This window comes from Mustelus asterias, chromosome 3 (genome assembly GCF_964213995.1).
Source record: "Mustelus asterias chromosome 3, sMusAst1.hap1.1, whole genome shotgun sequence".
Classification (NCBI taxonomy): Eukaryota; Metazoa; Chordata; class Chondrichthyes; order Carcharhiniformes; family Triakidae; genus Mustelus; species Mustelus asterias.
The window spans coordinates 58,582,707-58,595,408 of NC_135803.1; the positions used below are offsets into that span (position 1 = coordinate 58,582,707).

Sequence of the window (12,702 nt, forward strand, 5' to 3'; positions counted from 1 at the left end):
TCACATCACCAACCTGAAGTGACTGGGAGGCCCTGAGGATCGCATGGGAGAGTACCTGTTTGACAGGCTCACCCTGAACTGACTGGGATTTGAAAATCCCACTTGTTCAGGATTGATGCATGCTCCTGCTCCGGATGACATGCCTCTGCTTTCTGAAATCCCACTTAGTCTTCATTCTGCTATCTGATATGAATTGCAAGCTGCAGGTGGTGAGACTCTGGACCTCTTACTTTCCGCCCAATCTAATTCCCTTATCCTAACCCTCCCGTTCTGTATTTTTCCTTTGAGATACCCAACTTTATGACCTGACCAGGCAGTGTAGTTTCATCAGGAAGAGTGAGAGCCACACCAAACATCTGATAAAGAACAACCGTCTTTAAGACTGGAATTTTCCAATCTCTTCCCAATCCCTCCATCCCCACCAGATATTTTCCAATGGTGGAGGTGGTTCACCATTGGCCACCGCCAGGATCTTCCAATCCCATCGAAGTCTATGGTGTTTTGCATGGTTCACCGGCCACACCACTAGGGAAACCATCACCTTGGGTTGCCTTCAATGGGACTGGATGATCTTAGCCTCAATCCGATATCACAGCCACTAACACAGATGCTGGCATTGCACATTCCTTGCAGTCAGGACCTGTGCATGGTGAGTAGTTGGCATGAGTGAACTGTAGCCAGGTCAAGGAAGGAAAGCTCGCATTCTGGCTCCCCAGAAAACGAGTTCCACTACAAGAGATTCAGATCTGGACTTTAATGGGGCAGCATAAAAGAGGATCTAATGGTTCTGCAGAAATAAGTGCTAACAGGTCAGCCAAATACACTTCTGTCAGTGTGAAGGTGTCCAACTCTAATATGGCAAAAGACCATAGAGCTTGGATTCCATCCTTGCTAGCTTGGAGGTGATGATCGCTATCATGACAAGTATCTAAGGACCCAGCCATGAAGCCGTGTCCATTGGCCAATGTGTCAGTTTCATTGCAGCACAAGCAGAAGCTACCCAATGTCTCAGTGCTGAAGTGGAAACTCAGACTGAGGATATGAGATCCATGCTTGCTGCCATGCAAGCTCAGTCTGCTATCATGGGTGTAAATGCAAACTTCCACAACACTCCAACAATCTGCCCTTTGACCCCGTTTGGATTGCTAAGCAATACCCTGACAGGGTGGCAGTTGCTCTCTCACAATGACAGCATTCTTACTCTCATCACTGCTTCTCCACCAGCACCCCTGGTAACGGCTCTCATCCAGGCAGCCCAGACTATTATCATCCATGCTGATGTGGTGCAGTCCTGAACTAAACCCTCAAGGTCCAAAGTTGCTTAAGGGTGTCCAGCAAGACCACCTGCAGTCCACCCCAGTGAAAGTCAGTAGTTTTTCACCAAACATGCCATTGCAGTAGCACTGTGTAGGAGTATTAGGACAGGCAAAGGAACATATGAGATAGGCTCTAAAGGATTGCATAAAGGTGAATTGTTCAAATTTGTCTGTATTATTGGAAACAGTGTGGATAAAGTTGCTACGGAATGGTTTTTGATGGTAGTTTTATTTCAGGAGTTTGGCCTGGAGGACACTATGATGGTGTAAAGCAGATATATTGAAATGTGGGAAATTGTGATGTGGGAATCAGAATTCATGGAAACAAAAGTATGAATATCTCATCATGGACAGCTCTTTTTTTCTTTCATGGATGTGGTTATTGCTGGCCAGGGCAGTATTTATTCCCCATCCCTAATTGCCCTTGAGAAAGTTGTTAAGAGCCATTTGAGTCAGGAGGTCCCACTTGCCTCCATTGTTCCTCCTGCCCCTCTTCTTTCTCCTCCACTTCTTCCTTTTTCTGAGGTGCCCTCTGAAGGCCTAGTAACAAGGGCTATACCATCTTGAGAGCAAAATTCTAGAGGACACAGCAGACGAGCATGAATTTGGAGACATGCTCCTGTGAGTAATGATGTGTTCCTCCAAAGTGGTCTCGACAGCATTGTTTTTAGATGCCAATGGTTTGCTCCATTATGGTCCTGGTGGCAGCATGGTTCTCATTGTAGGAACAATGTCAACATAGAGTCAGGTGACGTAAGGAGTGCAATGAGCCAGGTGTTGAGTTGGTATCCTTTTCACCCAGCAGCTAGCCTCTGCTGCTTCACAGTAACTCAAAGTTGGTGGTAATGGCTGACTGGTGCACAATTAATAGGTTGGAACTGCTGTCAAAATAGCAAGTATTCACCAATAGGATCTTCTGCAAATGGTCTCATTCTAACTGCACGTTTATGGAGTAGTGGATTCTTGTAGTTGATATGTAGCCTTGTACATGCACTATTTGGAATCCTGCTAGGTTGGCAAGTCCATGTGTTCACTCCTCTTGCTTCTTTCAAGTAAGAGGGAAGATGGTGAAATCCCTTTTCCATCTATGCACCTCCCAGATGCGGTGATATTTGGCAAACTGAAAATGACACGTCGTCAAATCAAGCTTAGAATGACTGGTGTAGAAATTGAGGACTATAGTTATTTTCAGAGCTACTGACAATACTGTCTTCATCTGCTGTATGGCTGATCGTAGGAGAGTAATCACTACTCCTTGTAGGTGCTTCAGACACTACTCCTGGAGGTGGAGGAAGAGGAAAAGACCCCTGAACATGCTGGGTGGATATAGCCTTCTATAGTGAGTCTTCCTCCTCCTCCCTCCTTGTCTTCTCCAAGAGATGCTGCACCCCAAGAGGAACTACAACTATAGACCCGCTCACTGAAAGCAGACTTTCTCCTGACCGGCCTTCCAACTCTTCTGACCTCCTTGACAAAATTCAGCCCCACTTCCTTGTGATTCGAAAAGCTTCTCTCAACTCCAAAGAAAAAGAGCCCAGTACATCCACTAACTCTGCAGCAGCGAGCGAAATTCAAAACCACCTCACCGGAAAGTTGAATGGTGATCACTTTGGGGTACAATCCTTCAGGCAGCTGAACACATCCTCAGTTGGGAATGTTGATCAAGGCCCTTTGGAATGTCCAAAATAGCAGATCTGCTGCCAAATCAGCATCAGAGACAGTTTGGTATCATGATTGGCCCACTCTGCCCGTGCCTGGCGCAATTGGGAGGCACAGTGCAGAATGCGCTCAAAATGGTGAAGAGCGTTTTGGGTTTCCACCAGCACCAACACAGGGCCAAATTATGTGGCCTTGACCTCTGACATCTTCCAGTTCTAAATATAAGTCAATCAACTTCTAAACTTTTGCTTTCATCTCAGCAGCTGCCTGGCCTGATGAATGTTTTCTGTTTTTAAGACAACACAATTTCCTTATTAAGCATAGGAACCTGGTCTCGGACCTGCTAGCTATTAATGCAAAAAGGAAAACGACAGAACCATGCCATTCATTCATATTCAATGATAATTAATTAAAATGCAATCTCGTAAGCATCCGCTAAGTGTCTTTACATAATTCGACATAAAGTGGTGCAGTCATGCAGAGCACAAAGGATTCAATCAGCAATACTGTGAAGTTTCTAGAGCTTTGCCACTCCAACACTCTTCCCTCTTGGTTAGTATTATCCCTTGACATAGTTGTTACAATAAGCTTACCCATTGCATTGCTATTCAGCAGGAAAACACCAAAGGCTTCGCCACTCTCTCCTTCCAGACACATGAAGAACGTGTGATGCCCATAGAGATTATGCATCCCCTGTGAAAGGAAAACAACAACTTTAACTGTCTTGAGAGCACTTATATCATGCAACATTTATTGTATCAATTTCAATGTAATCTTTACTGTCATACAGGCCTCAAATTGCTCGAGGCAGTCGGCTTAATAATGCTTTGTGCTCACATAGTAACTCTTCTGAAACAAAACATCTTTCTATGCTTTCCAAGAACAATGTAGGCACCAAGAAGAATGCAAGAAAAGGTTCGGTGTTGTTACAATTCTGGAATAGTCCAGATCTTTCTCTTTTGTCTAAAGCAATGAACTACTTCCACAAGCAAGCCCAACTGCCAACAAACTGAAGGATAGGCTATGAGCAAATGACGTACACATTGGTACAGCGAACACCATTGATAGTTGTTTGCTTAAACACCTTGACATCATGGGTAGGGTTTTATGGCTTCACTTATCCCGAAGCCGTAAAATCTCGTCCGAGGTCAATAGACCTTTCCCTAGTCCGCCCCTCGCCCATTCCGATTTGCGTGGTGGGTGGGATGGGAAAATTCACCCTCATGTTTGGGAATTTGCAATGTAATCCCTCTCCTCTTCTCCTTTAACACCCTTCTTAAAATCCTACATCTTTAACAAAACTTTTGATCTAAATCTTCTTGGCATCCAATGATTTCCTTACATTTCAGTGACGCAACATTTTCTAACATAAAGACAAAATAAAAATGCGAGCTGTTATTATTGTCACTAAAGTGGGCTGACACTGAAAGCCTTTAAAAATGCTGAGTAGGCCCCAGGTACAGAAGACCTGCCCCATTTTCAACAGATTCCATTTCTGTTGGCAGGGGAAACAGGTGGTGCACGGGTTCCATCCTCACAAAACGCAAACACTGTAATACCATTTGAAATTAAAGCAGAGTTCAACCACATCTCATTTACACTGTGATAAGAACCTTCAGCTGCAATGTGGGACGGACATATTTATGAAGGAAATGTAAATGGTTTTGAAGTATAGATAAGCTTTGTTTTAGTGTGAAGATCTGAAGTTATTTAAATTCCCAATGCTTAAGGCAGCACAGTGGCTCAGTGGTTTGCACTGCTGCCTCACAGCGCCAGGGACCAGGGTTCAATTCCCAGCTTGGGTCACAGTCTGTGCAGAGTCTGCACGTTCTCCCAGTGTCTGTGTGGGTTTTCTTCTTGTGCTCCCGGTTTCCTCCCACATTCCAGAAGACATGCTAGTTAGGTGCATTGGCCATGCTCAATTCTCCCTCAGTGTACCCGAACAGGCGCCGGAGTGTGGCGGCGAGGGGATTTTCACAGTAACTTCATTGCAGTGTTAATGTAAGCCTACTTGTGACACAAATAAATAAATAAATAAACTTTAAACCATGAAAAGCAACAGCTGCCAGGGTCAAACAAACACAAACTGCTGATCTGCTTTGATTGACAAGCCATCTGGTAAAGTTAAGAAAAAAAGTTACCATCTGTCTCTGGAACTTCAATAGAGTTCATTGTTGACATTTCCCAAGGACTCTTACTACATTTGAGCCCATTATGAATGCTCAGTTCAATTCCTTAAGCTCCAAAACCATTTATCTGAACTCGGGGAGGGTTGAATTTGCATTTTGATTGGCTGCTAAAGGATGATATATCTATGACGTGGTTACTGAATAGAAGTTTGTTTGTTTTAATAATAGGTTGACCATTTGAGGGAATTTAAAATCTTTGAATGGGCTTTTTGTATGAGAGTTTTTTTCCTGTATCAAGCATATGTAATTGCGAGCTCTATTAGGCTAATAGAAGTCTTTTTTTCATCTCCACTCTTGAGAATGGCCAGAGTGGCTTAGTGACTATGAAGGTGGCATGGGGGGGTATGAGGTATGGATGTGGCACGAGATTTTGAAGGGGCATGGAGGGATGGAAGGACTAACAGCTTTTAAAACAATTGAGTCCAAGTCTCAGAGAACTGAGATGGGCCTTCTAACCATCTCATGTTGACAACTGCTTGCCTCCCTGACAGCCTCTGATCTGTTTTCAGGGTCAGTCGGGCTATGTGACCCCAACCCTGGTGCAAACACTGTGATGGGGTCAGGAGCAGGGCCACTGAGTCTGAAAATTTCAGTCCAACCCATCGAAATCATGGAAAAGAAAAAAACCCAGAAAAAATAGTAACCCATGTCAGAGCAATTGTTTTATATTAAATAAACTTTTTAGGTCCCTTGCTGCAATGTGTTACCAACACTGCACTGGTTTATTTTATATTAACCGTCACTCATCACATCTATTTCAGTGGTTACAGGATAAATGTTGACCGACAGAATAGCCCCGCTCTTCTTTGAATAGTGTCAAAGGATCTTTTATATCTGCCATGAGAGGGCAGACTCGGTCTCAGTTTAACATCTCTTCCAAAAATTTCCTCAATCTTTCACTGACAGGTCAGACTGGATTTTCTTCATTTTGAGTTCTCTGCTCGAAGGCAGGTCCAACCCATAGTGGCACAACCTCCACCACGGGTAGGGTGAGAAGGCAGGTCCCGAATCCACGCCAGCCAAAATGGGAATCTGCTGTTGATTGCAACAAATTGATACTCAGCAGCTGTCCAGCCACCAGACTCAATCCCTAACCTCCCACCCTCTTTCTCCCGCAAGGAATCCAAATTGCTGTGGCAACAGTCACAAATATTGTAGTCCAGTGCTACAAATAGTCATGGTTAAGGCTCCAATTTCCTTCCAAGGCATGACTGATCATCAATCTCTCTTGCTCTTATCACCTGCTCGCATTGGAAGGATTTGCAGGCTGCTACTCAATCTGTTTAGCCATGTTCTGAATGCACTTGGGTGGGTTTCAAACCAGATCTTCTGGCTCAGTGCCAGGACACTACCCACTACACCACAAGACCTTCTTTAGCCTAAACACTTAATCGGAAGTGGGGCTTAAATCATAACCTTCCGAGGCATGTGCTGATATCAAGCACACCTCTGAGGACTTATAGGCCAGAATTTTACCGGCACGCCCACCCCGATTCTGGGAGCAGGCGAGACTCGGAGAACGGCATTCTCTGTTGGCATCGGGCAGGATTGCACAAACCTCAGGCGGATGTGCCGTTAAAATTCCGCCCATAATTTGTTTTCAGAATAATATTGCCCACAAGTTACTCACATAGTTCTAACTATATTTTGCAGTGAGACTGACAAATAGTTTTAGCAGTACAATAAGAATAAGGATAAAAAAGGAGTGTAAAAAACATGACAAGTGGAATTGTCAGATGGCACTATTTAAAAGAAAACTGGAATTCAAATGGTTTCCATACCCCATTAGGAAATGCATCTCTGGTGAAGATAGGCCAGGTCTTCCAGTTGGTGTCATGGCGATAGTGTTTATGGACATGCTCTCCTAGTCCATAAATGTTGTGACTGGGAAGTTTGGCAGTTATTTGCAAATACTGATCAGCAAATTGCAATGGTGCCACTGAAGTGTCAAACCTATGGACAGAAATACCAGCATTCTTTTATTCTGCATGACATACTATTTGAAACACTTGAAAAGGAAAATGTATGCAAGACTACAATGCACACATATGCATGCGCACACACACACACACACACACACTGTGCCTCTCATTGCATTTGTTCACTATCAAAATAAATCAACAAGCTCACTCACCCAATAAAAAAAATTGTGAAAAATATTGCAATGAACAGTTTAAGATATCATAGTTAACTTAATCTCTCTTCAGAATATGTTTTAATCCCATTATCACATATATCTAATTGGAAAATTCAGCAGGGTTAAACAGATCTTATAAGTGCCCTATAAGAAGATTAGTAGTGCTTTGACATGGCATTTCTAATCTCTTGCTTCCCGCACTATGAATTTTATAACTAATTGGTGTTTGCTAAATTAAAGGTCATATATAATTGGTCTGAGATAAGTTACAGGCCAAAATACTGATTATATTGTTTTGCCATTACATGCGCTAAGTTGACAAAATGTATTTTCAAAGTACAAACTCATTCTGAATCAAAAATTACATTGTGAGATAAAGGGCCGGTTTTCCCATCAAGTTGCGCCCGCCTCCGCACCGGTTCCCCCTTTACCAAGGCTTGAAAATAGCCACGATCAGGACTGCGCCCGAAAAGGGAACAACGGCCCTTTAAATGCATTTGCATTTTTAAAATTGGCTTCATCGGCTGCACGCCCAACCTTACCAGATCTTCCCCCTTTACCACCGTGTTCGCCCATCCAGAATCAGTGCGAAACAGACATGCTCCACAAAAGTCCAATTTGGACGTTCCAGTTCATGAAGAGGTAAGTGCCGAGAATCCGACAGCTCTCTGCTTGAGATCGATGGCGGGGGGGGGAGTGGATCTGACGGCTCTCTGCCTGCGATCAGTGAGGGGGAAGGGGGGTTCTGCTGCCATTCTGCCTGGGATCAGTGGGAGAAAGGGGGCAGGGGGTCCACTGACACTCTGCCTGAGATCAGTGGGGGGAAGGGGGGTCCGCTGCCACTCTGCCCGATCTGTGGGGGTGAAAGAGGGTCCGCTGCCACTCTGCCTGAGATCAGTGGGGGAAAGGGGGGGTCCACTGACACTCTGCCTGAGATCAGTGGGGGAAAGGGGGGGTCCACTGACACTCTGCCTGAGATCAGTGAGGGGGATGGGGGGGAGCGGCCCACGATCGATCTGGGTGGCGGGATGCTGGGGGGGAGAAGGGGGTCAGTAATGTTGTGGGGGTGGGGCAATGTCTGTGGGGGCCAGGGGGAGGCATTATCCAGCCCGGGAGCAATGTGACAGGGAGCCGCATTCTATTATTGATTTTTCTGCACATGTGCAGTTGGAGGTGCCAATCAGAGCTGCAGGATTTCAGGCGTGTTAAGCCCCGCCCACAGGCTTCTGCAGCATGATTCAGAATCGCTGATATTTTTTCAGGCAGAGTGTGAATGGGGGTGCCTGAGAACAGGTCTAAAAGCTGGATCTGAAACACTCTGAGTTTCAAGTCAGCCCAGTACTTAGAATCAAAATGGTAAAATAGGGCCCAAAGTCTCTGCTCTGCGCACAATTGACAATTGGGCACAAAATGAAATTGCACTGTTTTTCTGAAGTGACGTTATGGATCGAATTTCTGTCCAAATTTACTTGTCTAATCACAAGCATGTGGTAAAGTTCAGATTCCTATCTCATATCTTTTGGATATTATAGGTCCTATTTGAAGTTCAAAGTGGTATATGCACTTTTAGCGTGAGTCCGTGCGAGGCACCATATTGATGAGGGTGTTTACATGCACACAGTGAGCATCCAACAGACAAACACAGAGTAGGCAGATCATGATGTTAATCAGCCGCAAATGCTGTGCTGTTGCCAGTCTGCCAACCTGGAGCTCGACATCCATTCAAACTTATCTCTTCATCGCATACAGCTGAACATATGTTTAGCAGCAGGAAAGACCCCCACTATTTGGAGGGATCATCAACTATTTTCAGATTAGTTAATGATTGATTCTAACAGGCTGTTGCTATGAATATATGAGTGATTGATGTTTTCTCAAGTTCATTATACTTGCTAAATTCTGCAGGGAGTGGTATGGCAGGTGTTAAGAATTTAGTCCTTCTCTTATTATTGGGTTGTCTTGGAAGAATTAGGATGTCTTCCTCGAGTAAGAGATCTGGCTGGAGGCAAAGATCATTCCTTAAAGTTCTTTTCTTTATATAACTAATTACATATAAGATTATAGAACATCAGAGCAGAAATGCGGACCCACTTTTTAGTTCTTCTCACTCATCTCTCTCTGAATGATATCATTATTACTACTTGAGGACATGTACAACAGCTATTACCTGAGTACTGTTCGAGTTAACCCTTTACTCTACAGTCCTTACTTTAAGGCTTTGGCCCTGATACATGGTGCATGAGTTAGCATTAATCTTGGAATACAGTATGACTAGGAGAATGAGCAGAGACAAAACAGAACAGGACAAGTTATTGGAAGAGGGAGAAGGAGCAAAAAAGAGTGGGCTGTCAGCAAAAGGTTATATCAGCCTAGGGTCTTGGGGGTTAATTTTCCTATCTAAATCCCAGCAAGAAACAAAGTGCGAGACGTTTCCATTTCAGCAAGATATCCGCACTGAAATCTGTCAACTGCTGCAGACATGACTACAAGCTCAAAGCAGCTCAAAGACTGCATTGCCAGTTACAATGAAGGTGATGTGGTCATCAACTCATATCCACCCATCTCCTTCCAGATTTGAGCTGGAGATATTTGCACCATCTCACAGTTTTCTGTCCTCTGTTGCAAAGGGGAGGTCACTGAGACTCCCTATTCAAAGGCTAAACTATTTCATTCTCACTGGTCAGAGAGTAGCAGAGAGTGAGCATGGAACCTTATCAGGATTATGGTTTCCCCATGGGGCAGGGTGCCCCCTTCTCTACACACATTGCTTTACAGGTGCTGCATGTTAACTTTGAGGTAAATGGTATCTGAAAGGTATTCCACTCCCTCAATTGTTGGCTGGTCTGCAGTCATATGTGGAGAACCATGCAGATCATTGTCCAGGCAGCAATCATAATGCCTTAACTCTGTGGCAGTCTTCTGTGCCAAATGCATTTGTGCTACCACAACCAACCAAAGGATAGCTAACTGGGTGACAGCTAACTGGATCATGTCTTCAATGCCTAACTGCATGCAATGAAAGGCATGCTACCATATGAATCATGATAGCTCTAATGATTGGTATGCTGAAGCAATGCTTCCACTGTCTAGACTATACTGTAGGAATCCTCACAACTTACATTCTCATCTAGTTTTGCATCATCAGCAAACTTGGAAATGTTACATTTGGTCCACTCATCAAAATCATTCTTGATTATGTAAAGCTGTGGCCCCAGCACTGATCCCTGAGGTACCCCACTGTCATCCTGAGAATGACCTATTTATTCCTACTCTCTGTTTTCTGTCTGTTAACCAATTCTCAATCCATACCAGAATAGCACCCCAAGCCTACATTTGAATTTACTGACCTCCTGTGTGGAACATTGTCAAAAACCTTCTAAAAATCCAAATACAACACATCCACTGGTTCTCCTTGACCTATCCTACAAATAACATTTGACAAAGTAGCAAAGTAACAAAACTTCACCAGTTTTGTCAAACATGATTTTCCTTTCATAGATCCATGTTGATGGTGTCCAATCGTTTCATTATTTATTTTCTCAGTGCCCAGTTATCACACTCTTTTTGTTGCGATTCTAACATTTTCTTTCTTACCAAAGTCAATCTAACAGGTTTGTAGTTTTCAGTTTTCTCTCTCCTTTTCTTAAACAGTAGCATTACATTTGCTACTTTGCAATCTGTAGGAACCCCATAATCACCAGAGGTTTGGAAGAAAACCACCATCTATTATCTCTATAAACACTTTCTACAATATTCTGGGATGTCCATCTCGTCCAACCATCAATCCAAATATTTTTTGAGTATTCTCACTTTATTAATACTAATTTCTTTCAGTTCCTCATTCTTAGAAGTCCCTTGGTTCCCTAGTATTTCTTCCTTTGTGAAGACAGATATAAAATAATTATTTAGTTTCCCTGCCATATCCCATGCTCCATTATAAATTCTCCTGTTTCGACCTGTAAAGGACCAACATTTGTCCTTGCTAATCTTTCCCTTTTCACATACCCAAGGAGGCTTTTACAGTTTGCCTTTATGTTTCTCGCTAGATTACATTTATATTGTCTTTTGCTTTCCTTTCTCAGTTTCTTGGTCCTCCTTTGCTGGATTCTAAATTGCTCCCAATCGTTGGGCTTTCCATCTTTTCTGGCAAACTTAGAAGCCAATTTGTTTGATCTAATGCAATCTTTAAATTTTCCTGTTAATCACATTTGATTCACTTTTCCTGGTGCGTTTTTGTGGCTTAGAGGAGTGCAACATGGTTGTAGACCATTGCCTGTCAAATCTTTTAATGTATTTCTCCAATTCACCATAGCCAACTTGCCACTCATAACTCCATAATTCCCTTTGTTCAGATTTAAGAGCCTAGATTCAGAAGGAACTATATTAATTTCAAACTTAATGTGAAGTTCTATTACATTCTGGTCACTATTTGCTGACGCATTCACTGACCTTGACCACTTGTGTTGGGTCATTGAACTTTTTGCAGCACTGCATGCAGATCTTTTGAGCTTGACTGTTGGCATTGACCACCATGGCTGTCTAGTCTCATTGCTTTCTCAGTATTCATTGGGATTGGCTCCTGGACCCCAATGGAGCAAGCACATCTCTTCTCCACTGTACCTTCATGAGCAAGGCTTCCATTGCATTGTTGGAGAATCTTAGAGTCTGTTCGCTCCCATGTTGTAACATTATTGAGTACTTTTCGGATCAAAAACAGCTGTAGGACAACTACCAGCACCCTGATCCAGCCTCAGTGCACATGCTCTTTAAGAAATGCAGATTGCCTTTAGGAATGCAGGCTGGCTGATCTTTCAGAGTTTTGGGCCATCTTCTGAGGTGTGCAGCCACTCAATAGTGCAGTTGGCACTGGTTGCATGATACAATAGTGTTAATTAACAGGCAGCATCAAGTCGATGTGCTGTCTGCACTGGAAGTAGCAGGCATGGGTCAATCATGGATTGGAGGTACCAATCTTTACAATTTACTATTTTTAAAATTTTCATTAAAATATACTCATTAATATATTTAAGAATGGTAAGCTTGTGCAGTTTTACTAATACATCTGAAAATGAGTTTATCACAAAAAATAAGCATTTTGATCTGGAAGTATGGTGAGTTTTGTGAGCTCGTCCTGCTTAAAGCAATGTCAAATATTGTGGAAGTTTACTTAAGATTCACAATCTTTGAGGCTACTTTCTCTGATTTCTGCCTGGTTGTGCTGATAAAACCAATGCAAACTGGTGGAAACTCTAGGCCACGTGGCAATTATAATCTGTTCAGAAAAGTTCACAGTCCTCAACTTTGGAGTGATGAGTGTATTTCTAAGGTTGCTGATCAGTGAACAATTGTTAATACCCCATAAAATGCTATGACTGTTATCTTAAACAAAGTTATGACATTG

At 43.1% G+C, this 12,702-nt stretch overlaps 1 protein-coding gene across 2 annotated transcripts in view; it reads right to left on the reverse strand.

Moving 5' to 3' along the window:
* The window catches only part of si (sucrase-isomaltase), a 280,056-nt gene that overhangs the window by 139,140 nt on the left and 128,214 nt on the right, over positions 1 to 12,702 (reverse strand). For both annotated transcript variants that reach the window (XM_078209033.1, XM_078209034.1), the window contains 2 exons: positions 6,946 to 7,117; positions 3,569 to 3,668 (listed from right to left, as the gene is read on the reverse strand). In XM_078209033.1, coding sequence (XP_078065159.1) covers positions 3,569 to 3,668; positions 6,946 to 7,117 — 272 coding nt within the window. The remainder of the gene's footprint in view (positions 1 to 3,568; positions 3,669 to 6,945; positions 7,118 to 12,702) is intronic.